The 26186-nt window shown below is 53.1% G+C and overlaps 1 protein-coding gene across 1 annotated transcript; it reads left to right on the top strand.

Annotated features, from left to right (window-relative positions):
- The first annotated feature begins 14633 nt into the window (after window positions 1–14633).
- NINJ1 (ninjurin 1) lies at window positions 14634–25965 on the top strand. Its single transcript, XM_055579074.1, has 4 exons — window positions 14634–14839; window positions 23119–23344; window positions 24143–24305; window positions 25373–25965. Exons 1-3 carry the CDS (start codon window positions 14765–14767, stop codon window positions 24295–24297), a joined length of 456 nt encoding a protein of 151 aa, XP_055435049.1. The 5' UTR covers window positions 14634–14764; the 3' UTR covers window positions 24298–24305; window positions 25373–25965.
- Window positions 25966–26186: the final 221 nt, after the last annotated feature.

Below are 26186 nucleotides of genomic sequence, written 5' to 3'. Positions count from 1 at the left end.
AGCACGCAGGCCTGCGGAGGCAGCTCTAGCACAGTTCAGAGAAGTAAGACCAAGGCCTGAGGCTAGCCTTGAGATGAGTGGATCCCTTGGGTTCCCTCTGCCCTCCCCAGCCCAAACCCTGGTGACTAACTTTTGCACCCACTCCTCTGTCCACCCAGCCCACACCCTGAGGGGTCTGTGAAGGACAGTGTACTCAGCAGGTGGTGGGCAGGGAGCAGAGGCCACCTTTGAGGGGGATCCCTTGGTATCACTGAGGGTCTATGGGTCTCATAGGGCCTTGGATATCGTGAAGGTCATGAACATCACAGGGGCCATAGGTACCATGGAGCTATAGACACCATAGATACCATGGGAGCTACAGGCAGCAAGGGGGCCAGGAGCATCACGGGCATCATGGATGTAATGGGAGGACATGGACCTCATGGGGGGATATCAGCATCATGGAGGCCACCAGCTTCTGGAGCCTATGAGGTGGGAGATGTCTCCAGCCTTAGGCTGGGCTCTCACTTCAGCCTAAAAGGGTGGTGCCCAGGTGGGTTATCCCAGCCCCATCCCTGGGGATGCAGGACCAGCACTCTGATCCGCTCTGAAGCATCCCTGCTCCTACCTGGCCTGCACCCTCTCCCGCATCCACTACTGGGGAAGCTTAGGGAAGCTCTCACCTGAAGGGGACAGTGAAGCCAATAGATATGCCTTTGACTAGGGATCAGAAAGACCAGCAACGCTTTTAAAATTGCTTCTACCAACTTTTTTCTGGTTATGAAATAAGGTAGGTTATAAATAGTGTAGTGTTTTCTCCCTGTGTTTGTATCATTGAAATAATTTAATTTTGCGACCTCTCCCCATAACAGTATAGTGTCAGCTATGACAAGTTGCACAACCAGCATCTCTTGTAATGGTTGTGTAATATTCTATCATGGAGGAGGTGACAAATTATCCCTTCCCTGGCATACATACAATTTTTCATTACTTCTTATAATGTTATGGTGAATTATTCATAATGATTTTATCATATTAAACAACATCTTTTTAGAATAGAGTTCCAGCAGCAAAATTATCTGGGTCAGTGTGAAAGTGAAAGTCGTTCAGCCATGTTTAACTCTTTATGACCCCATGAACTATACAGTCCATGGAATTCTTCAGGCCAGAATACTGGAGTGGGTGGCCATTCCCTTCTCCAGGGGATCTTTCCAACCCAGGAATTGAACTGGGGTCTCCTATATTGCAGGCAGATTTTTGTACCAGCTGAGTTACCAGGGAAGCCCCTATTTGGGTCAGAGGATATAAATATTCTAAAGGCCCTTGGTATAGACCGTCAGATTGCATTATGGAAGAGTCCCTGTGTTTCTACATACTTGTCATGTAGCGACTGTGGAAATTTGAGCACCCTCAGGATTTGTTGTTCATTGTGAATCATGATTTCAATATATAGATCTTTAGTTCTGAGTCTATCTTTTAAAAATACATAGTAACCACTTATAGTTTCTTTTGATTCATTGGCAGAGATAATGCTCAGTTCAGTTCAGTTCAGTTCAGTTGCTTAGTTGTGTCCGACTCGTTGTGACCCCATGAACCACAGCACACCAGGCCTCCCTGTCCATCACCAACTCCCAGAGTTTACCCAAACTCATGTCCATTGAGTCGGTGATGCCGTCTAACCATCTCATCCTCTGTCATCCCCTTCTCTTCCTGCCCTCAATCTTTCCCAGCATCAGGGTTTTTTCAAATGAGTCAGCTCTTCGCATCAGGTGGCCAAAGTATTGGAGTTTCAACTTCAACATCAAGAGTTGGTCAAATTATTTTCTTGGTCCCATACATCTGGGTGTGATCACCTGCTGAATTCTCACCACCTGGATGTGAGAGGCAGTGATTTGCTACTAGACTGAAATATGCTGGGTCCCTGGACACCACCTGATTGAAAAGCAGGGGAGCCCCCTTACCCACATTAGGTGTGTGGGAGTGAGAAATAAACCATACTCTGCTAGCCACCAAGATTCTGGGGTTTATCTGATAACAAAGTGAAACTGGGCCTCTCGATCAAAATACTCACACTATTATGTATCTATCCTTTAAAACAAATAAGTGGCCTTAAAAAATTATTAGTTAATGTCTCCAGTGGTTTCTGTTGGTCAAGAATTCAGGAGTGACTCTGCAGAGTGGCTCTGAGCCAGGAGAGAAAGGCAGAAGCCGCAGTGCCCTCTATGACTCAGCCACAGAAGTCACACACCATCACCTCGGCTGTAATTTATTGGCCATATAGTCTGGCCTTGATTTACTGTAAGAAGAGACTATAGAAGGGTGTGATTAAGAAAGCGAAGATTATTGTGGCCATCTTGAGGTCAACTATCTCCCTCCCTAAATCTGCTTTAGAAATGTATTCTTTAAAAATGTCACAGATAGTGCTCCCCTGGTGGCTCAGTGGTAAAGAACCTGCATGCCAATGTAGGAGACACGGATTCAATCCCTGATCCAGAAAGACGTCACATGCCTCAGAGCATGCCCTTGCACCACAACTACTGAGCCTGTGCTCTAGAGCCCGGAAGCCACAACGACTGAGCCCACATGCTGCAGCTACTGAAGCCCCTGCACCTTAGAGCCCATGCTTCACGACAAGAGAAGCCACTGCAGTGCTCATATACCACACCTAGAGAGTAGCCCACACAGCAACAAAGACCCAGCATAGCCAAAAACATAAATAAAAAAATAACGTTTTAAAACCTAAAGACTTAGGTACCAGGAGAGGACAGTCACTGAAGTATTGCTTTTAGAAGCAGAAAAAAAGGGAGGGGACATAATGTCCATTAAGTTGAATAAGGCATAACGTGACATTAAAATAGAAATGCATGCAGTCATATGTTGCAGAATGATTTTATGACATAGAAAGACATACTTATAATTAAGTGACAAAACATAGGCAGAATGATTCTGCTGTGTAAAGAACGTGTCTTTTATTATTTATTGCACTGGGTTTTCGTTGCTACATGTGGGCTTTCTCTAGCTGTGGCAAGGAGAGGTTCCTCTTCTTTGCGGTGCACAGGCTCCTGATTGCAGTGGCATCTCTTATTGCGGAACACAGGCTCAATAGTTGTGGCACACAGGCCTAGCTGCTATGCGACACGTGGAATCTTCCTGGACCAGGGATCCAACCCGTGTTCCCTGCACTGGCAGGCAGATTCCCATTCACTGTACCACCAGGGAAGTCCTAAAGTACATGCATGCATGCTAAGTTGCTTCAGTTGTGTCCGATTCTTTGTGACCCTAAGGACAGCCTACGAATCAGACTCTTCTGTCCATAGGATTCTCCAGGCAAGAATACTGGAGTAGGTTGCCATGACCTTCTCCAGGGGATCTTCCCAACCCAGGGATAGAACCCTCATCTTTTATGTTCCCTACATTGGCCAGCAGGTTCTTTACCACTAGCGCCACCTGGGAAGCTCCCTGAAGAACATGTCTTTATATAAAGCATAGAAAATGTAGGAAAGGCTACCCATCTGGGTAATTTGGGATTATCGATGGGCATGTATCCACACAACTCCCCTTCAATTGTAAGCGGAGGACACTTTCCCATCCTGTTGATCTTGGGCTTGGCCAAATGGCTTTTTCTGGCAGCAGCATCAGTAGCCGATTCCAATTCCAAACCTTCAGAGGACTTGCATGCTCTCCTTGCCAATCTGGGAATTCCAGACTCTCAACAGGAGAGGAGCATCCGAGTAGCAGGCAGTCCCAGGAGAATGGGAGAATTGTGGAGCAGACCTGGACCAAACTGGAAGCTGAAGCCGAGCCCTAGCCAAGTCACAGGTACAAGAGCAAGACCTACGCCCTTCCCCTCCAGCACCTCCTAGTGTTCACAATGGCTGTGACTGATCACACAACATGAAAATAGGAAAAACTGTTATTCCTGCATAACAGAATCAATTTCTTTTTTCCCCTTACCCTCATTTTCTAAATTTTCTGATATGAACATAATATTACATTAATCTAAGTATATATTTTATTCCATACATATTTATTATTTATATATTATATTTTATTAAGCATAACATTTTACTATTTATGTACATTTTTATTGCTTATATGTGTTATTATTTATCTAAGTTTTTTATATAAAGAAATGTGTATGTGTGTATGTATAAAACAAGCTTTTGGGATGTTTAGAAAGAAAACCTTTCCTTAAGGCCTCTCAGTGTTTCTGTTCCCAGCCTTCTGCAGATGCACAGCAACTGGTAATAACTGCAATGCACATTTTGATATCCTGACTTTTCTCTGAAGTTATATTGTAAAAATTCTTTTTGTTACTATATGTCCTTCATGAGTAACATTTACAGTGACTGAATATCCCACCAAGTGAATATAACACAACGTGAGCATGTGTTTTCCCTGCTGAAAATTTAAGCTACAGTCATAACTTCTCCTATTGTGCTTTGCTTTATTGTGCTTTGTAGATACTGCATTTTTCACAAATTGAAGGTTTGTGGCAACCCTGCATCAGATGATAGTTAGCATTTTTTAGCAATAAAGTAGCAGCTGAGCTACTTCTTAACCTCTCCAAAACATTACTAGCATTGGCTTTAGCACACTGAATTTTTTAAAAATTATGTATAGGTGTCAAAGAAGACTTAACTGCTACTTAATTGGGCATTTTTGGAGGAACATTATAGGCAGAAGGAGGAGCACAAGCAAAGCTATCATGGAAATGATAGCCATTTTCAGAAACACAAGAGTCACTTCCTGGAGCATGACATCATCCAATCTCATCTTACGGAGAGGGTGTCAGGTGAGACATTAATGCATGTCACTCCCATCATGGAGAACCACTGAGACACAGCATCTCAACAGAAACTCAACCTGTGTTTTCATGTTTCCAGTCTCTCTCTCCCCCTCCACTCTCTCCCTTTTTCCCCCGCTCTCTCTAACAGTTTTAGCAAGAGAGAGATCAGTGAGTCCTCTGTCCAGGACAGGGTGAGTAACTCACATGAAAAAGGGACAAGTTGCATAGCTTGGAGAAAGAGCTGGAAAACTGACACCCTCAGAGCAGGAGAGCCCAGCCCTGCTGGCACTCTGTGAAAGGCTATTTCTGTCCTCCCTGCATTCAGATGGAGACATACCATCCAGTCCAGTAAATGCCCCTTTGTGCTAGATGGGTTTCCATCAACTTACGAGATGTCTTTAGTGAGAGCTGGTTGCACCCTGCCCTGGCCTCTGCCCAGCAAAAGTCCTGCCAGCTGGGACACCAGAAGAGCCAGCAACAGGAGAAGGGCATTTGGGGGAGACACCCTGGAAATTTCAGCCTCTGCACAGTGTAGGCCACGTCCATGGGCTAGATGGACAGCTAGCCCCACAAAGAGGCCAGTGACCACAAAAGGTCCATGCAGGGCCTAGCTCTTATACATGCCTTGAATATGGAGCTGGAGGCCTCAATGGTCTGGTGGTTTGGACTCCCAAGCAGTGGTAACCCCAGAACCAGCCCCTGGGTTTACCCAGCCCCCATCCCACTCCATGTTGGACCAGGAGGATACACCTGCCTCCAACCTGGTCCCAAAGGGACAAGGGTCCTTTCCTGGGCAGGCTAATTCACCCCCCAAACCTTCATACCCTCTCCCTTAGATGGGAGGTAGCAGCTGTGGAATTGAATGGAATATCTTAACTTCCAAGTTCTTCCAGTTAGCCTGGGCTGGAAGTAAGGAAAGAACCAGAGGCTAGCCAAGCAAATGGAATTCATGAGCAGCTTGAAAGAAGAGGCTGTGGAGACCAACATTGTCAGACTGAGAAGCACAGCCCAAGGGTTACAGCAGGCAGGCAGCAGCCAGAGGACAAAGGGCAAGTTAAAATAAAGCCATCTTGCTCCCTCATCTGGCTGCCCTGCAAATATTCTTAGCAAACAAAGTCCTCTGAAACCCTTGCTTTTTGACGGCATAGGCTTTACCAAGATGAAGGCAACCTTGCCATCTGTTGGACAAAATTTGCTCACCAACTGTGAGAAATGACCGATGACAGGTCATTAAGAACCCAGCCAACATGAAGACTGTGCCGGCTGACCCTGAAATCTGAACAGGATCCCTCCTTAGGACTCTTTTCTTCATGGATTTATGCAAGTGAAATTACTTGGTGCCATTGCTCTACAGGCATTTCTAACATGTCACCCTGAGGAGTCTTAGCTTTTCCAAAGCAGGAGACACGTGCCCTGTGCTGAGGGGTGATTGATGACAGCATCTGTGCAAAGGCACCAGGGCCAAGGCTGGTGCTCAGCAGTGGGGTCTCCTCCCCTCCACACCCCTCAGTCAAATCCACTTGACTCAAATTCCCACGCTGGGGCTCAGAGTGGGGTCCCCAGAGCAGCCACACCAGCTTCCCCAGGACCTGGGTAGAAATGCAGGGAGTGGGTAGCGAGCAGTGTCTCTTGGCAGTTCTGATGATGGCCCAACCAGGGTCAGAACAAGGACACCGATGTGGATGGAACTGCATGATGTCCACAGACACAGCGGCCACTGTCCCCTCCCCACCTCAGAGCGGGAGGCTCAAATTCCCCACCCTGCTGTGGCTCCTAGGGTATTTTCAGGGGTGTCCCTAAGGAAAGTGAAGTCGTGGTCAGCCCAGAATCTGAGGTGGGCCTTGCTTCTCCAGGGAAGAGTGGAAAGCTCCTGGGGAAGCTGAGTGCTCCTGTGAGCCTCACCTGTTTCGTGGTAGCTCCCAGTCCCCATCTGGGGCAGGTGGGGTGGGCTCAGGAGACCTGGTCAGCTCTGGGAGCCTTAGTGTCCAAGCAAGCCGAATGGGCGCATAGTAAGAGAGTTCACACCAAAGCCCCAGACCAGTGTCCCTCAGCAATGCTTGCTAGTTCTATCCTTGACCTCTTGGTGGCGGTGTCTCCACTTGTCCACAAGCTGTGGGAAGTTGTGGGTGCTAAAGCAGACAACCCCCAGCCTGAGCCTTGAGCCCCTCAATGTGGGTACGAGTCTTGGAAGGCGGTGGGAGAGAACTGAGGGTGTGAAAGCATGCGCTCAGGGGCATCTTGGGGTTTCCCAGAGGAGGCAGCCCCCAGGCTTGGTAATGGCACCCCACTCCAGTACTCTTGCCTGGCAAATCCCATGAATGGAGGAGCCTGGTGGGCTGGAGTTCATGGGGCCACTAAGAGTCGGACACAACTGAGCGACTTCACTTTCACTTTTCACTTTCATGCATTGGAGAAGGAAATGGCAACCCACTCCAGTGTTCTTGCCTGGAGAATCCCAGGGACGGGGGAGCCTGATGGGCTGCCGTCTATGGGGTCGCACAAAGTCGGACACAACTGAAGCGACTTAGCAGCAGCAGCAGCAGCAGACCCTGGCAGGGGAAGGCAGAAAGTGGCAGGGTGGTCTTCAGGCTGGATGTGCATAGGCCCCACCAGTCCCTCAGCAACTTTTCTCTCAGCACCTGGTGTGCAGCTTTGAGATCCAGTTTACTATGGAGGAGCGATCATCAGTCCATAGGACCTCGTCATAGCCTGGGTTTGGGCTTTCTGCCTAGCTGGTTCCCTGGACAGGGCAAGGCTAACAATCAACCTTTGGAACAGGAAGTGGGGTACCTAGACTAGATTTGACCTGCTCCCAGAGGACACCTCTTTGCCAAACCACAAGCCACCTACCCCACCAGCGCTCCAGATGCCTGTTCTCACTCCCACAGTCACCTGTGGCCCGTAGTTTCATAGTTTGAGTCAGCGGTCACTGTCAGAGCCAAGAATATGGAGCCCCTCATTAGTGGTTTGCAAAGCACGGGCTGGGCTGAGCTGGCTAGGCTGAGGAACTCCTGAAGCCTGGACAAAGTAGGCATGGCCAGGGCATGCCCGGGGCAGCCACTAGGCGTGGGCTGAGGGTCAGCAGTACCTGGGGCTTTGTGTCAAGTCGGGGGAGGAGGCAGTTAACACACAAACAACAAGCATGGGGTTTTCAGGGGCTGATCCAGGGCACAAGCTGAGGGAGGCCAAAGGCTACTTCAGACAGATGGTAAACAAACAGATGGGATACAATCAGATGTCATGAAGAAGCTGGACACGTGGAGACCTGGGAACAGGATCTTTAGGTGGGGAATATGGGGAATGCAAAGTCCTGACACGGTGATGAGTCCAAGGAACAAACAGAGGGGCAATGAGGAAGGTGAGGAGAAGGGAGGATGCAGGGGTGTCAGATATAGGTCCCAGGAGTGAGGATTTTCATAAGAATTCAGAGGGACTTAATCTGGTCAGGGATATAACCTGATTTACTTTTTCAAAATAGGACTGTGGGGAGGGTTGAGTGTTTTCATCTGTTTTATGTCCTATGTTTAAAGGGGGGAAAAACCTATTTATCAATGAAAAATATAAACACATATAAAAACTAGGATTAAGATCAGCTGTATCAGGAAAAAACAAAATTCCAGTATCCTAAAACAAGATAGTTTTTTGTTTGTTTGTTTACACTTAAGAAGTATTAAGGTGGGCAGGCTAGGGAAGGCCTGGGCTCCAAGGGGACATAGGGTCCTTCTATCTTTGGCTCTGCTGTGCGAGACTCCCATGCCCAGTCTCGTGGTCCAACATAGCTAGTGGAGCCCCAGTCATTACATTCATATTTCAGCCAATAGGAAGGAAGAAGTAATAAAAAAAAAAAAAGAAGAAGAAGAAATGGTATTCCTCAGTCCCTTTCCTAATGTTGCACACCTCTTCCATTGCCAGACTGTAGCCACACAGCCACACTTCAATGCAGGAGAAGTTCAGAATTGCAGGAGAGACCCCTCTTCTGGGAAACCATTGGCTGAGCTAAACTCAGGAGTCTGTGACTGAAGGAGAAGGGACGAACCAATAGCAGGGATGGCCATTATCCCTGCCCCTTTGACATGCTGTGGGAACAAGGACTTGGCTGGGCCCCGTAGGTACTGGGGAGAGACTGATACACAGACGGCAGGACAAATGGGCGGATCAAGTCTCCTTGGAGGAAGCTGCGTTTCACTGCTCTCTCTCCACAGTACTGGGTGGGCGCCTCCAAGTCACCCAACCTGCCTCTCACACTCTGTTGGTGGCTACAGAACATCCAGCCACTGTCATGTTGGTGATATTCTAGAATACGAAGAGCATAACTCAGCGACACCCTCGTGGGAGAAACCCGCTTTGTTTGGGGGGTGAGGGCCTAACAGTGTGACCTTAGGCATGTCACGTCTTGCAGGAGGACTGAGTGAGGTGATGCATATGCCTACCTGGGTGCCCATTTCATGCTACCTAGTCCATTACCATGCATGACCTTGGCCAGTGCCACCCGGTCCTTAAAATGAGGGTGATAACACAGAACCTCCTCACATGCCTGGCCTCCCTCCTCTGTCCTTCTGGAAATGGGGTGGCAGCCCTGCCCTGCCACCTGGCTCTGAGCACTGAACTGGTGTGAAGTGTACTGCCTGGAAGTGCTTGATAGGAATGCAGAATCCTAGGCTCACCCCACAGGCATGACAAGGTTCCCCTCAAGTGGGTAGCAGGCAGTCAGGCTGCCAGCTCCCAGGGAGCACCAATTGCCCCAGGTTGACTGCCAATTGGTTGCTCTCCTCCCGCTCTCCCCAGTAGTGGGCATGTTTGGGCTGGCCCGGGCCCTGGCAGAGGCAGGAGCTTCAGTTGCAAAGCCAGCCTCCCAGAGCAGGATTGAGCACAGGCCTGCCTCACTGAGCCTGGGGCACCCCATGCATGCCGCAGCACCTTTCCAAACTTGGTATCCTCTCTCTCTCTGTATGGAAATGCCCTCCCTGTCTCCTTGCCTCTCAGAGATGGAAAAGGGCCAGGGATTCAGCCATTTGTGAAGGTTCCCATTCACGTGATCTATCTGAATGCACATCTTCCCAGATCCAAGCTGACACAGCCATGCTCTCCCCACAGTAATTCAGGGGCACAGGCAATATTCATCCTTCTCCTGGTGTTGTGTTGGGTGGGGCGGGGACCAGGTCCTTCTAGCCATGAGACCCTATCCCTCCTGATGAGTGAAGCCACCCAAGCATCTGGTCTCTGTCTCACCCAGAGTGTGAAGCCACTGCCCTAAGAGCCACCTGACTCTGGGGCCTATTCTGGGTGATATGGCTCTTGACTATCATCGGCCAGCAGGATTTCAGCACCTGCTCAAGGTGGGAGCATGGGGAGGGGAGTGAGGTCAAGACTGTCATCATCCCCATTACTGGGAGCTGGTCTGGGCATCACCCGGGCTGGGTCACTTCATCTTCAGAGCATCCCCATTTTACAGGCAGGAAATGCACCTCCAGTGACACAGACCAGAATGGGCAGGTGAACTAAACATCACACGACATGTGTGGGTCTGAACGTGTGTATTGTCTGCGCATGAGCCCCTCTCTTGTGTGTCTCTTTGCTGTAGAACAGCGACTGGCCCTGTCCCTCTCCAGCCCACCTTCTCTCCTGGGACATTCCCCAATGGTCACTTCCCCATAGACCCAAGCCTCACAGTCAGAATCTGGGAACCAACCTCGGACACCCATGCTGATCTCTCCAGCAGGAGAATCTGAAACCAAGTAGATGTGAGGACATCCAAGTATGGACTGCCTCTTTCAGTCTGTCCTGGGAACAGTCTGGTAAACAGACAGCACAGGCAAATGAGGATGACAAAGCAGACTGGGGATAAAAGTCCCTCCCTGAGGACAAGCACATCTGGAGGATGAGACCCTGCCAAGGGCTGACCATGCCCCCATCAGCTCTACTCAAGGAAGGTGAAGTGCCTGCCTGGTTCCCTGGTGGTTAGTACAGAGCATGGTTACAAACCCAAGTCTAAATGCCCAATTATTTATTCAACCATGATCTCTCCTAGCTTCCTCCTTTTGGACAGAGGGAATAATGAACCTCAGCACAGAGCTGCCACAGGACCCACGTGAGAGACCTTGGTGACACCCACCGACACTCTCTCATCCAATAAACAGGCGGGAACAGAGCCCTCTCAAGCACTCTCCTCCCACCTCCCCCCACCTGCCCCACCCCTGCCCCTGGAGCCTCCCCTGCGCCCTCAGGGCCCTCTCTCCTGGCTGCCCTCTCCCAAGCCTCTCTAGGGGCCAGGCTGCTGCTGCAGCAGACATTTCCAGCTGCTTGTGTTTAGTTACATTTGGGTTTTGTGAGAATAACAGTAATTGCTACTTGTAAGAGTCACCATGCCTGGGTCTGATCAGACCCCCAGGCACTGCTGTGTCCCCGCTCATGTTGGCCTTGTCAACTAGGACTGAGGCAATAGCCATCTCTGTGAACCTCAGTTTTCTCAGCTTTGAAGTAGTGGCACAACAGCAGTTCCTCCTCCACCAGCGGGCTGTGAGTGGGCAGAACTGAGGCCCCGTTAAGATGCACTGGGCCCTTAGCAGCAAGTGGGCAGGGCCTACCCACACCTGCACAAAATGGAGGCCTGTTGGTCTGAGCTGTGGCTGCAGGACTTTAGGGCTGTGGTCAAGACAAGTTCCCAGGCAGCCTAGCCCATACAGACCCTAGACCCCAGGGTCCCACCACGGCCAGAGCCCTGAGGAATCAAGCCCAAACAGCTCACTGAACAGAGGAGGAATCATACAGTCACATCATACAGTCAGTAAATACCCAGCTGGGTTTAGCCAGGGCTGTGGGAACCCCATGGCCCCCAGCCTGTCCATCACCACAAATGGTGCAGACATGCAGCATGTCAGGAGGATTTAGAGGAAGTTTCCCTTCTCTGATAAATCTCCAAAGTGACTTACATTTCCCATGGTTTCAGCTTCACTTTCAAAACTCCCTCTAGGGATTCCCCTGGGGGTCCAGTGGTTGGAAGCCTGACTACCAGTGCAGGGGACAAGGATTCCATTGTCCCCTGGGAGGATTGCACATGCCATGGGACAGCTAAGCCCACACACCACAACTAAGGAGCTGTTGCGAGGAGAAGTCAATTCTGACTCCATGTTGAAATGGTTTCTTTGACTTGCTTTCCGTTGCTTTTATTATTATAATCACACATAATGGCCTGCCTCAGAGAATCCTACCCCTCTGCCTGATTATTAAATCAAAGTGCCTTTGTTCCGAACCTTGTCCTTGTGTAGATGGCAAGAAGGAAGAAATTAACACATCACTCTGCCTGAGGCTTGCCGTCTAGGAGATACTTGCAAGATTAAGTGGCCTTTTTACTTTGTTTCCTCACCTCCCCCCCATCTCTGGTTCATAACAGAACCTGGCATCCAGACCCTAACAAGATGGTTATTTTGAGGTGTTAGTCTGCCATCTTCTCTGTCTGCCAGCTTTCTGAATAAGAATAAAGTCGTATTCCTTGCCTCATCAACACCTTGTCTCTTGGACTCATTGGCCTAACATGCAGTGGGCAGAGCAAGCTTGGACTCAGTAACAAAGCTGCTGCTGCTGCTAAGTCACTTCACTCGTGTCCGACTCTGTGCGACCCCATAGACGGCAACCTACCAGGCTCCCCCGTCCCTGGGATTCTCCAGGCAAGAACACTGGAGTGGGTTGCCATTTCCTTCTCCAATGCATGAAAGGGAAAAGTGAAAGTGATTGCAATGAGAAACCTGTGCACGGCACCTAGAGTAGTCCTCACTCGGCGCAACTAGAGAGACCCCGCAAGAAACAACTAAGACCCAGCACAGCCAAAAAAAAATCAATCAATCAATCAATTTTTAAAAAGATAATATTGTTTTTTTAAAAAAAGGCTACTTCTAGCAGTAAGGGTAAGGCATTAGGCAGGGGGGAACAAGGAGGTCTTGGTGTGGTGGGCAATCACAGGTGAGGCAGGCACGAGGTTACAGTGCTCATGGATGCCCACCTGCTGCATGGTGTTGACTGAGAAAATACTTACAGCCTAAAAGTTGAGAGTTATATTTATTCCGTGGAAACTTTCAGCACTTCTAGCCCAGGAAACAGCATCTCAAGAAACCCTGAGAGAAGTGGTCCAAGGAGGCGAGTGGAGGAGCCGTTTTGCAACAAAGGGCAGGTAGTCTGATCATCAAAAGATTATTGTTATTTAAAGAAAATGAGACATCCCAAGTTAAGGAAATCAGCATTTTTCTATTTACATGAAGATGCAAGAGTCTGCGCTCACTGAAATCACTCCTTTCATATGCACCTCAGCTATCTGGGGCCAGTACCCTGTGTTTTCACATCTTGAACTTCCTTTCCTCGGGGCTCACCATAGGAAATGGCTGTAGTCTGCTGGCTGCTAGATAGCAGGTAATCTTTGCCTTCCTGAATTCCCTTAGGGCTCACTAGCTCACATTGGAGGGCTGCAATCACTGATGACTGTGGCAACTTTGTTTACTGACACAGCAGGAACTATTTCATTTTTCACTGGCTAGACCAGCCAAGAGAGCAACAAGTCCACTACTTACAGATCCACGCAATCCCCCCAGTTCTGAGCATGGCCCTCCTAGGTCTCTTCCCAGCTATGCCTCAGTTTCCTCCCATGTCAAGTGAGAGGGTAACCCCTGCTTCACAAGGCTATCCCATATCACCTCCCATCTGCCCCATAACCCTGTTCCAGGCCACAGCACCCAGAACAGGGCCTAGCATAAAGCAGACACTCTAGTTACAGGATGAATAAATGAGCTCTCAGTTCAGTTCAGTCGCTCAGTCCTGTCCGACTCTTTTCGATCCCATGAATCGCAGCATGCCAGGCCTCCCTGTCCATCACCAACTCCCGGAGTTTCCTCAGACTCACATCCATCGAGTCAGTGATGCCATCCAGCCATCTCATAAGACTAATGTAACTATCTCCCGACCTTGGGCACTGCTGCTTACTCTCTCTGATCTCTGGTTTAACAGGAGGGGTAAGGTCACGCCCACATGGCCTTGGTCAAATGCCTTGTGCTAACAGAATTTAGCAGACACTATGAGAGAAGGCAGAAGGTGGGGCGGGAATGGGAGTGGAGGTGGGCAGCCAAACTGGGAGGAGTAAAAAGCTGTTGGTCCTGGGAGCCAGGTCAGGGTCAGGGCAGAACACAGAGACCCAGACCTTCGCCTACCAGGCTGGGGAGATAATGTTTGGCCTCTGCACCCGCCTGGCTTCTGGGAAAGGCCCGCGTCCCGGGAAACAAGTGCTGAAAGGTTGGAGGAACAAACATGCTTTTGCCACCCCTAGCGGCTGGCACTGACACAGACAAGGTGCCACCCCAAACAAGGGGCCCTGCCTGAAGATACAGAGGCTGCTCCATGAAGGGCGGCAGGCACAAAGAGGGCCCAAGCTGCGGTGACCTGCTGTCTGCCCCTTCCTGAGTGGGTGGGAGGCCTTCATGTCCCCTTTTCCTAGAGAAGGCCAAAGTTCAGAGGGTGTGAGACCCAGGCGACTCGCAGGTTTCGTGTGCGGGGCGAGCGATGTGTTGGCGAGAGCTGCACTGGGGCCCCGCGGGTGAGTGTCATCCGGGAAAACACAAAACCACGCCCGCGGCAGTACCCTCTAGACTCCATGGCGGTTAGCGAAGCGTCCTGGGAAAGGCCGGTTCTTGCCCTCGTTTTATGGATTAAAAGTGTCTACGACAGGAACGCAGAAGGCGACGTGCGTTACCACGAACACTAGAGGTCGGGGACCTAACAGAACCGAAATTCAGCGCTGGTTCCCCCTGCCATAGAGGTCCACGCGGGGCCAGCCCCGGGTGGCCTAAGCCCCGCCCCTCGGCCTCCTCCAGGGGATTGGGGGCGGAGTCTGAGTGCGGCTGCGTGCACCCGGCGGGAGGAAGGCGGGCCGTGGGCGGACCCGCCGCGGGGTCTGTGTGCGCGGCTGGGGCGCGGGCCACGCTGAGACCCGGAGCAAAGCTGACCCAGTGCCTCACCATGGACTCGCGCCCCGAAGAGTACGAGCTCAACGGCGACCTGCGCCCGAGCTCGCCGGGATCCCCGGGCGCCTCGGTAAGCACCCCCTCCATCCGTGCCGCTGTGCGACCTTGTCCGACGCCCGCCCTCTCTGAACCCTGCTCCCACGGCTCCCAGGCACCTACGGGTGCCGACCCGCTGCGCGCCGCGTCCGCAGTGAGGGTCGGGGTGGTCGCCATGCCCCCTGCGTCCCGCCCCCTTGCCAGCGTGGTCGCGGGGAGCCCAGGGATGATCCGGGGCTCAAGCCACTTTGGAAGGTTGGGCTGGGGCGCGGTTGGCAGGCTGCCGTACATGGCCCGGGGCAGGTAGCGCCCACATGGAGCTGCGCAGCCGTGGGGCCTGGGCGCCACCTTCACTCCGGTTTCTGCGGCCCCTGCCTTCCTGGCTCTCACACAGCGCTCCAGCTATGCCTCTGCTCTGGTTCGCTACGCGCCGGGACTAGGCACGGAATGGATCCCGGCCTCTGGGCTCCAGGCCAGCAGCGGGCAGACAGTTACGTCACTTACGGTGTCCACAGCGACCGCACAGTCTTGTGCATGCCCTGATGGGGAACCTGGGGCCGCTGTGGCCTCCTCCCCTCTCTCCACCCGCGGGTTCTTGCGCTTCAGCCCGCCCTGCTGGCCTTGGAGCGCTGTGAGCATGGGGGCAGGCCCTGGCAGTGGTCCCATTTAGATCCAGTACCCTCGCACCCTGGGGTCCTGTCCCACTGTTGGAGCAGGGCCAGAGTAGCGGTTTGTAACCGGCCCTGCCCAGGACCAGCACTTCCCCAGGGCCTCTGTTTGTGGCGCAGGCCTGAGCACCACCCTTTGGTAACTTGTTGACATTGGACTTTCTTTTAGTTTCTGACCCCTGGGGATGGGGGCAGGGACAGTGGCCTCTCAGCCATGTACACCAGACTAAGGCTGAGACTGACCCCGCTCAGGTGTGAGTGGCCAGTCCTAGGTGATGCTGTAGTAACAGGCCATATTTAGGGGGTGGAGGGCAAACACGTGGGGCAAGCAAGGCCCTGGCCTGGGGAGCAGTCCCTCAGTGGGCAGGGATCCCTGTGCTCAGGGGTCACTGCCATTGGCTTTGGGACCAGTTGCGGGTGCTACAGCCCTGTTCCACTCTATCTGAGAGCCGAGACCAGTCCTGACGGAGAAGCCATGGCCAGAGTGCTGAACACACAGGCGGGTGGGAAGACTTCCTGACCAGTGGGGACCTTGGCACTGAGCCCTGGGGTGTGAGTATGTGTGGAAGGGCATCCCAGGAGGAAGAACAGTGGGAGAAGGGCCCAGAGGCTGGACCACCAAGTACATCGGGGCTGCGTATAGGAGGTCAGACCTTGCCAGCTGCGGAGGGGCCTTGGAGGCTCTGGACGCTCACGTGAGAGTGGACACATTATTCCAGGGGGCTCCAGTCACAGGCAAGGAGGCTCTGGGAGAGAACGTCAGGACTGACGGCTGCTCTGCTCATCCAGCCTGGGGTCCAGTCCCACCCAACACTGCTCTCTCTCCAGCCTCTGCCTTCTGCTTCCCACCCTCAGGACCTACCTCACTGTGCTCTTAGGCACATCACTCTGTGTCTCAGTGTCTTATTTGTGAAATGGGGTGAGAGCAGCACCTCCAACAGAGGGCTATGAAAGAAAGTAAAAGTGTTAGTCACTCAGTCGAGTCTGACGCTTTGCGACCCCTTGGACTGCAGCCCGCCAGGCTCCTCTGTCCATGGGATTCTCCAGGCAAGAATACTGGAGTGGGTGACCATTCCCTTCTCCAGGGGATCTTCCCAACCCAAGGACTGAACCCACATCTCTTGCACTGCAGGCAAATCCTTCACTGTCTGAGCCACCAGGGAAGCCCTCAGAGGCTTGTGGTGAGGACTAATGGGCTAATGTGTGTGAAGTGCTGGGGTAAACTGGACACATAGTATTAACATTCCTGCCTGCCAAACTAGATCCTCTTTCAAAGATGACATCCCGGCAGGGTTTAGGAAGGGCAGCACCTTCTCCCAAGCGCAATCCGCTCTCCCCTTACCCCACCATAGGCACGGCCCTCCCCCTGCACCTCACCTGGCTCTTCCACAGCCTTCCCTCCCAGTGGCCCCTGCCTGAATCTGAGTCCCAAGGTCCTGCTTGAGGAGGGGTAGAAGGGCTTGCTGGGAGGAGGGGGAAATCCCAGGATCTTCATATATGTCCCCACTTGAGCAAGAGCCCCCAGACAGCAGGATGTGTGGGCTGAGTCACCTCGATGTCCTCAATGTGCCCCTGGCTGCGGGAGGACTGACTGGGAGCCCAAGCCCAGAGCCCTATCAGTCTCAAGATGCTCTGCTGCATGGCCTTGGGCAAGTATGGACTCTCTCTGTGAACCTCAGTTTCCTCTTCTGTAGAGTGGGGAAGAATCACTCACCTCCCAGGGTGACTGGGCTCAGAGGAGAGTTGTATGTATAATCCAAGGGCAGATGATCTGTCAAGCCAGGGCAGTGAGGGAACTCCACAGATGTCCACTCCACAGATGTCCCCCTCCACGTGCTGCCTACCCCTGTGGCCTCCATGCAAGGCCAGTCTGCTTAGGGCCCCTGCTGGAGTGAGTTGGTGTCTTTAGTCAATTAACTCACTTTTGGATGGCAGCAGAAGAAATAAGAAACGTTAGTTATATTGTGAAAATAAATGTGGCCATGCCCAGGGTTTATCTGAGGGGGCAGCTGCCTTGGACACTGCAGCAGACTCTGGGGCTATAGCCAGCCGAGGACACAGCAGGGCGCTGGCAGGACAGGGTGCAGTGAGGCTCGCAGGGCAACATTTGGGCTTGGAAACCAAGTCCTGGGAGGGAGGGTTGCTTGCATAGCCTTCGCTGCTGGGAGAGGTTTGCTCTTTTTCTCTTAAATTCTTTTTTTGGCCTTGCTGAGCTGGCATGTAGAATTTTAGTTCCCCGATCAGGGATTGAGCCTGTGCCCCCTGCCTTGGAATTGTGGAGTCTTAATCACGGGATCACCAGGGAAGTTCCAAGTTTGCTCTTTTTCTCATTTCTGCTCTCCTGGCAGATCCTGAGGCTGCCAGGGTCTTGGCCATGTTCCAAAAGGCAACTCTGACGTGGCTGCGCGGTTACTCCTGGTCAGTGGTGAGCCCACAGGAAGCAGGACTGCCCAACCCCGCTCAGCTGCTGCGAGGACCTCCCACCCCCACCCCGGGAAACTTCCTGCCAGGAACTCAGACACGGAGCAAGAGACCTTCTGAGGCTGGCTGGGCACAGATGGTGTGGGGACAGTGCAGGAGTGAGCTAGTGTGACCTGGGGTGGGTGCCTTCACGCTGAGCCCAGGCAATGGGCACAGTAGCAGCTTATGCCCCACACCGATGGATCAGACAGATCCTACTCAGCCCCAGCAGATCCTACTTGGTCGGTTCTCAGGTCCCAGGCCAGAAGTGAGGACTCCAGAACCCCCACATCCACTGTTGCCCACTGAGCCCAAGGGAAGGGGCCCTATGCAGGAGTGGCTGCAATGGCCAGCATCTGGAGCTGGGCTTCACTCAGCTCATGCAGTTTCCGGGGCTAGTCCTCTCTCTTCCTTGTTAGGGACTTTCACAATAGAATTAATTACAAATTGTTACAGTTTATTTGGGAGGCAGCCTTTCAAAGCAGTGAGGCTGGGTGGCAAGGAAGAGGATCGATCAGTCCTGCCCTGCCCCAGCTGTGCTCTAACCAGCCACTAGGCTTCTGAGCGCTTCATTTGCTCCCTGTCATATGCCCGCCTGCCCATTTTATAGCTGAGGAAACTGAGCACAGACCAGTCACTCTGCTGGTCTGTGGTGTGGCAAGATGTGGAGATGATAAAGGGAAGGCCCACATCCACATCCCACCTCTTCCCAGACCAGCTGATGAGCCTCATAGATTTTGGGTCTCTGAGGGCCTTGCTCTCTCATTCTTTAGATGTGAAATTGGGCTCTGGGAAGGAGGGCAGGAAATCCCATGTAGGCATCTTGTTCCAAGCTTGTACCTGGGATTTGGAGTCAGTGGCAGAATTGTGGGCAGGCAGGATTGGAGGAAGTCCATAACCCAAACCTTGAGGTCCTGCAGAGATTCAGTTGGCCACAGCCCTGGCCTGCCCTCATCTCCCAAGGAAGCAGAGGGTTTACCGGCAAGAGGCTGAGGATGAGCCAGACCTCGTGGGCCCAACTGGAGGCCATGGGCAGCCTCTCCAAGCCCAGGGTGAACTGGAGGATGTGCTGTGTTGAAACTGGGTATTCTGAGTACCGCAGACCTGTTTTGAATCTCGCTTCTGTTCCAACTTGCCTCCCTGTCCAAGCTGAGGTTGCTCAGTGCAGTGTGACCCTGGGCCAGGTGGCCTGGGTCCCTGCGAGCTGCCTATGTGCAAATGACTGGGATGACGCACATTGTCCACAGAAAGTAGGCTCAAGGAGCCAGGCTTGTGGGCATCCCCGCCAAAACCAGCTCCTTCTCTACAGGCTCCTTCCTGGCTTTTAGAGAAAAGAAAAAAAAAAAAAAAATGGCAGCCCTGGGCTTACTCAGCTTCTGAGATGCCACTGGGGTTTCAGTGAATTCCTTTTGGCCCCAGGGATACATTAAACTGGGCGTTTGATCCCTGCACTGCCCAAGTCATGGCCAGAGGTCTCAGTGGGAGGGTCCCAAGCATGGCTCCTGGCAGCTGGGTGGGGAGGTGAAGCTCCACACCTGTGCAAGATGGGCTCTGACTTCCCCCCAACTTGGGTGACCTCCTCAGGATAGCGCCTTCCCTGGGATTCACCTGAACAGTGGTCACCTCTCGGGCCCAGAGCTCTCCCCACAGCTCAAAGCCCCTCCCCAGAAGGCCTGGGGTACCAAGGTCAGGCACGAGGGAAATGAATCAACCCTGAAATCCACCCCCAACCCAAGGCCCTACCACATAAAGCTTCCTGGCCTCCTCCCCAGTGTGGACATGAGGCTGTGCCATGTTCTGGGTGGCCCTTAGCTTCAAAGTGGACAAGCTGGGTTCAAATTCTGATCTGCCTCTCCCTCACGGTGGCCCTGAGTAAGCCCCCTTGACCTTTAGTCTTCCACTCTGTAGAATGGGAGAACAGTGCTCTTTCTCACTGTTAGTGTACTTGGTGGGTGGTAGAACTTCCCAGACTGTGACCTGGGGTGTACAGATGGGAAAACTGAAGCCCGGTGAAGGGAACATGTTGTCGAGGCTACACTGCAAGCCTGTAGTCAGCTAGGGCTTGACCAGAGCCCCCTCCCCACCAGCCATGTGGCCTGCAGCCTCTGACTAGTGCTCCTTATCACTGCATGGGTTGAATAGGAAGCAGATGGCTCTGTGGGAAGGAAATGTCCTGGTCAGGAGGGACATATGGGCTGAGGCCCTTGCTTGCTACCAGGGGCCCTGAGACAGTGACCAGACCCCCAAGAACCTCCTGGGATGTTTGCTCCATGGCCCTGTTGCACACCTAGGGCGCTCAACTGCAGAGGGGGCTGGGGACTTCCGAGCACTCAGCCTCACAGGTGACTCTGACCCCAGCCCTGCTCTGCAGGGCCAAGGAGACTATGGTGTCAGCTCTCAGAGCTTCTGAGCCCTGGCACCTGGGTTCAAATCCCAGTGCAGCCCTCACTTCCTATTGACTTTGGACAAGTTTCCTTCCCGTACAGACTCAATTTACCCCCTCAGTTTACTTCCCTGTGAAGACAGGGACTCCCTGGAGGAAAGCACCCAACTGAAGGGTGATGGGTTTTGCCGTGGGCACCCAAGGTGGAGGACAGAGGGGCACAGGCTTCCTGTGCTGGGGGCACTGCTGCTGCTGCTGGCATTGTATATTTGAATGTATGTGTGGTTGCATAGGCGTGAAATATTTATACAGCTCAAGAGAGTTCAAAGTAAAAGAGGAATTCTCCCTCTTGCCCAGAAGCCTCCACAGTTAGCTGTGTGTGTTTGTTAATGAACACACACATGTATATTGTGTGTATGTATGTACACGTATGTGTACATGTATCCACACGTGTGCATGTGCATGTGTATCATGTATACATGTTAGTGTATGCTTACACGCGTATATGTATTGTGCTTCTGTGTATGTGTGTATAGATGCTTGTGTATGGCGTGTATGTGTGTATGTGCTCATGAATGTGTACATTTGTGTGTGTATAGCTCCCCTGCCCCCCAGAAGGTGGAAGCTCCTTGGAAAACCTGCGCCTGGCTTTTTCTCTGGGATTGGGGATTGGGATGAGCCCTGGGGTGGCCTCAAGGAAGACGTTTTGGTGTTTCTGGTTTATGAAACTTAGGGGCACATGGCCAGCAGGCCAGGGCCTCCAGGATGCCTGCACCCAGTGGAGCACATACATGATAGAGCATGGCCAGCTGGGCCACTTCGCAAGAGCAGAGCTGGGAGACGGTTTGGGTGCTTTTGAGGCAGGGCACAGACCCTGGGGAGGAGTGGTGTGCCCTGGGTATTCTTGGGCAAGGGGGGTGGCCCACACAGCTGTGAGTGCAGTTGTAGGCCTGGCATGGAGAGTCAAAGGAGAGACCCCACTTAAAGAAAGAAAGAGGCTGCACATGGAATTTCCCGGAGAGCAGGGCCAGGGCACTGGGTTGGACAAAGGCTTTTCCAGCGAGCTCTTGGTCTAGAATTTTAAACCAAGAGGATTTGCTGCCTAAGAACAACGGACAGTGAGGGAACACAGGACATTGGAGTCCCATGCTCGCCCTCCTGATCCTGTTATTCTAGATGAGATTTAAACTTTAAAAGATACAATTTAGTGATGACCTAGAGGGGTGGGTGGGGAGGTTGGGCGGAAGGTTCAAGAGGGAGGGAATGTATGTATACACACAGCTGTTCACTTTGTTGAACAGCAGAAGCTAACACAACATTGTAAAGCAGTTATACTCCAATTTAAAAAAGAAGATATAATGTAAAAGTAGTTTTACTTCTGTAAAACTTCTATATTTCTGTGATTCTGTAATTTCCATTGTATAGTTCTATAATCTCCATGCTTTCTCCAACTGCAGAAAGTAGAAGTTTGCCCTCCCCAGAACCCCCACCTCCCATCCCTGCATCTTTCATGAGTCTAGAAATAAGATCTCCCAAATGGCCCCAGGAGGCCTAGACTCAGGGAGGCCTGTGGACAAGTGGCCAGGGCTGAGGGGTACAGGTTAGTTCTGGGAGGTTGGGGAGGGGCCTGGCCAGGGGCAGCTTGAAGAGGGCGGATGGGCTGGCTACCAAGAGGATGCCAGGCGGCTTCGAGTTGCCTTCAAGTGAAACAGCCGTCCCGAGAGGCAAACTCCAGTCTCTCTCGGGAGAGGTCTTTGTGGCCTGGACTCCAGCTTCTGAGGCCAGCCTTCTTCTGCCTAACTCCCCTCCCTGCTCCTGCCCCAGCAGAGAACCTAGCCTGCAGAGACAGTCGGCTCTGGGTGGGGCCTTGAGGCACAGAGGGTGCTCGGGAGTGACAGGGCCTGGCCTTGAGGACTGGGGATGTTCTCAGGCAGAAGTGAGGGAGGAAGTAGCCCAACTTGTGTTCGCAGTTTATCAACACAAATAGGAAGGCAGGATAAGCTGTAGAGCGTCATGACCAGTAGGGCACTCTAAGGGTGACCTCGTGCTTATCACAAATACTAGTAATGACAGGTCAGGAGGAGACTCTGGAGGCATAGATGTGTGGTGGCCTGGGTGTGGCGATGGTGTCACGGTGCACACTTAGCTCCACACTCCTCAGGTTGTTCATGTTTATTATGTACAGCTTTTTGTGTCAGTCACATCTCAGTAAAGTGGTTTAAAATTGTTTTTAATAAAAAAGTAAGGAAGAGGCTAAGTTTAGCTGTAGATTAGAATACTGAGGCATCTCTTGAGCACCTGCTGTGTGCCCGCACAGCTGGGAGATGGCCTGGGTGGATCAGCCATCCCAGGAAGTCTTATTTCACATGTGGGCAAGTGTGTAGAAATCTGGGATCCAGCTGCTGTCACGTCACCTCCCTGGCACCAGTCACCTCCTGAAGAGAAGGGCGGGCAGGGGCACGCAGGGGAGGCTGCCAGACGGCCCCACCCATGGCAGGCAGATGGTTGGCAGCATTTTCCAGTCTAAAACCAGAGTGTGCACTTAGGTTGTGTTTTGTTTCCTTTCTCTTCCAGGACTTGATTCCTAGGGTGGGTCTTGCAGGGCTGTACAGTCTCTTCTCTGGGCCTATTGTTCTGTTAATCAGCACATCCCTTTCAAGCCTCATCTGCTGACCTGATCTACCCCCACCTTCTTGCCAGTACCTAGGAAGGAGACCAGGCTCAAAGTAGGGGACACCAGGGTGGGCCCGGGCCCACAGTCCCCTGCTGCAGAGCCTGGCCTGACCACCCCGCTCCCTGCAGCCTAGCCGCTGGGGCAGGAACCAGCCCATCAACATGAACCATTATGCCAACAAGAAGAGCGCAGCTGAAAGCATGCTGGACATCGCACTGCTGATGGCCAACGCCTCCCAGCTGAAGGCTGTCATTGAGCAGGGCCCTGGCTTCGCCTTCTTCATCCCCCTGGTGGTCCTCATCTCCATCTCCCTCGCGCTGCAGATTGGTGTGGGCGTGTTGCTCATCTTCCTTGGTGCGTGCCTGGGCAGGGGGCTGCAGCAGTGGGAGGGCCCTGGGGTACCCCTACCCTACAGCCAGCTGATTCTGCCTGCACACACTCTGGGATGGGTCACACATTTTGCAGGCCCTCACAAGCTGCACAGGAGCCCCAGCCCACCTCGCTAGGCCAGGTGGTCCAAAATGGATTAACAGCTCCCACTGTGGCCCCCAGAGGGCCCCTCATGTCTCTATCCTTCCACTCACCCAAGCTGAGGACACAGGAAAACATCATAACCATACAAAGAGTTGATGTGTATTGGGTGCCTACTATGTACCCACTAGTCCTTAGGTGGGCTATAGGGACCAGGTGATGGTCCTGCCTACCAGGTGAGGGTCAGGTGTAGAAGCAGCAAGTGTTTGGGCTCCCCTCCGCCTGGCTGTGTGACCTCAGGCAGGCTACGTGACCTCGTGGGCCTGTTTCCTTGCCTAGAAAGTGGGCGTAAGGACAGCCTTGGGTACGTGTGGGAATGGCTTATCATGCGCCAGTGCTCAGAATGGTGCTTGCCTGTGTGTGTGCAGTACCTTGTGCCTTAGAATGCAAGCCTGGGTCTCGGGCCTCCCACCTTCCACTTTATGATGAGGTGCCAGGCCCCTCTGAGTTCCTCTTCACAGAGCAAGCGGGGCTGCAGCAGTCAAGCCAGAGATAGCAGACTGCCTGGGCCAGGCCCCATTTTTGGCAGTGTTTTAAAGCAGGCATGTCTCTCTCTGGGGGGGGCAGAAGAGGGCCCCATTGTATCTCCCAGCCCTGGGCAGTGCCTGCTCCCTCTCACAGTTAGGTATGACCTCAACAACCCTGCCAAGCATGCCAAGCTGGACTTCCTCAACAACCTGGCCACTGGTCTGGTCTTCATCATCGTCGTGGTCAACATCTTCATTACTGCCTTTGGTGTCCAGAAGCCCACCATGGACATGGCACCCCGGCAGTAGGGGCTCAGGTGAGCTGGCAGGGCCGTCAAGGGTCTATTCCTCCACAAACCCACCCGCTGACCCCACGGGGCTGCTGACTCAGCGTGGGAAACTCAGGGTCTTTTGTGCAGACCACCCGTGACTGCATCTGTCCTTGCAGGGTGGGCGCCCCTGGGCATGTGCCCCCCTACACCACACTCAGCCCACTGTCCTTGCTCAGAGAGACCCAGTGCCTGCCCATGGTGACCCCACTTGGGAGCAGAAGACACAAGGAAGTCACGTGAGCCTCGTAACACACTCAACAAGCCCCTCCTATAGGGAGGTTGTGGGGGCTCAGAGGCAGGCAACCCAGATTGTCACGAGGGCAGATACAGAAGGCTGGCAGGTCTGGCATGTGTCCTGGCCAGGGTCGCACAACACAGGTCCACGGGGCCCTGGACCCAGCAGTCCTCAGGCCTGCCACAGAGGTGAGGCGGGTGCCATAGACAGACAGCAAACACCTGTGTGTTAGGGACATAGGAGGAAACCTTCCAGATTGACCAAGCAGACGAAGCAAGATGCTGGGAGCAGGGCCTTTGTGTGGCCCTGTTGTGAGCATCTGGCTTCCACTTGCCCCCGCCATCACTATTGGCCCCACCTGGCATGGATTCTCTGCCCAGCTGCTGGCCCCAGATTGCTGTTCAGTCTGTCCTCCGTGGAATCCTCTGGATGCCAGCCTGCTGCCTCACTCATCGCATGACAACCGGGCCACTTATTAATCACCTGCTGCGTGCCCCCAAGACAGTCTTGAGTCTCCCCAAGCATCAGCCTAGTGAGGAGACCTCAAGGTCCCCACGGCACATGTCCACCCACCAGCCCCTGCTCTCAGGGGTGCCCTGTCCGAGCGTGCTGGGCCAGGGTTTTAAACCCTGACAGTGTCCCACGGGGGGGACACTGTGGTTCTCCCAGGTCAGAATTGGGCTGACTCTGGAGTCAGAGTGGCCCCGACATTTATGGGCTGGTTAGCAGACACCACACTGAGGCAGGGTCACCAGAACAGAGCTGGAGGCTCCTCCGGCCTTGGTGGCTCCATGCCTCCCCTCTCCCTTCTCTGCAGGTGCCCCTGGATCATGCCTGGCCGCAGCTGCCTAGACACAGGAGGCGCCTTGCCCTTGAGGCCCATCCTCCTGTCCACAGGATTCCTCTAAACCGCCGGAGCCCAGGCTGGCCCCACTGGACTGCATCCAAATAAGCCACACGTGCTCAGGCCACTCTGGCCACACAGGGCCTGCCCCGTCCTCAGCTGCTCCTCCTCCTGGAGCATGGAGTAGCCAGGCCCAGAAGATAGAACTGGTGAGCCTTCAACAACGGTCATTGCTGCCGTGGACATGCAGCAGGCCCAAGGATGGGGGTCAAGGAGCTGGCCCCCATCTCGGGACATTTCCAGAGAGACTAGGCGATGCCTGCCCTCTGCCAGTGCAGCAGCGTCCTGGCCTTGTACGCTGCCCACCCTGGGTGACCTGTGACCTCTGCACTTCCTGACCCAGGACTATAGACCATCAGTGACCCTGTGGGTCCCCCACCGTGGCCACTGACTCAGACCTCACACCTTCCACCAGCAGTGATTGGGCAGGGCTGTAGCCCCTCCTTGGGGATCTGAGCCCCCACTTTTCTATATATAAGTAACCAATAAAGCTGATTCTTCTCCTCGTGTGGCTCCCAGAACCACCCTCCCTGCCACCCAGGCCTGGGTGCTGGACCGTGCCCCTCAGAGTCCCCGGCCTATACAGCCCTCCTCTGTCCCTCCCTCCAAGCCTTTGTTGGCATCTCCAGACATCACCCCCACGCGCATGTCCTCAGGGCAGTCAGCTCGATGACCCCTGACCAGACCCTCGTGGAAAGTTCCAGCATTCCCACATTTCCTGCAGTTT

This window comes from Bubalus kerabau, chromosome 4 (genome assembly GCF_029407905.1).
Source record: "Bubalus kerabau isolate K-KA32 ecotype Philippines breed swamp buffalo chromosome 4, PCC_UOA_SB_1v2, whole genome shotgun sequence".
Classification (NCBI taxonomy): Eukaryota; Metazoa; Chordata; class Mammalia; order Artiodactyla; family Bovidae; genus Bubalus; species Bubalus kerabau.
Note: the sequence above shows the minus strand (reverse complement) of the source record. Positions and strands in the feature narration are given on the sequence as shown.

Bases quoted from the DNA above. Each gene is read 5' to 3' on its own strand.
- NINJ1 (XM_055579074.1), top strand. From the start codon at position 14,765: ATGGACTCGCGCCCCGAAGAGTACGAGCTCAACGGCGACCTGCGCCCG. The intron at 14,840-23,118 runs GTAAGCACCCCC...CGCTCCCTGCAG, and splicing joins CGGGATCCCCGGGCGCCTCG to CCTAGCCGCTGGGGCAGGAA. The intron at 23,345-24,142 runs GTGCGTGCCTGG...TCCCTCTCACAG, and splicing joins CGTGTTGCTCATCTTCCTTG to TTAGGTATGACCTCAACAAC.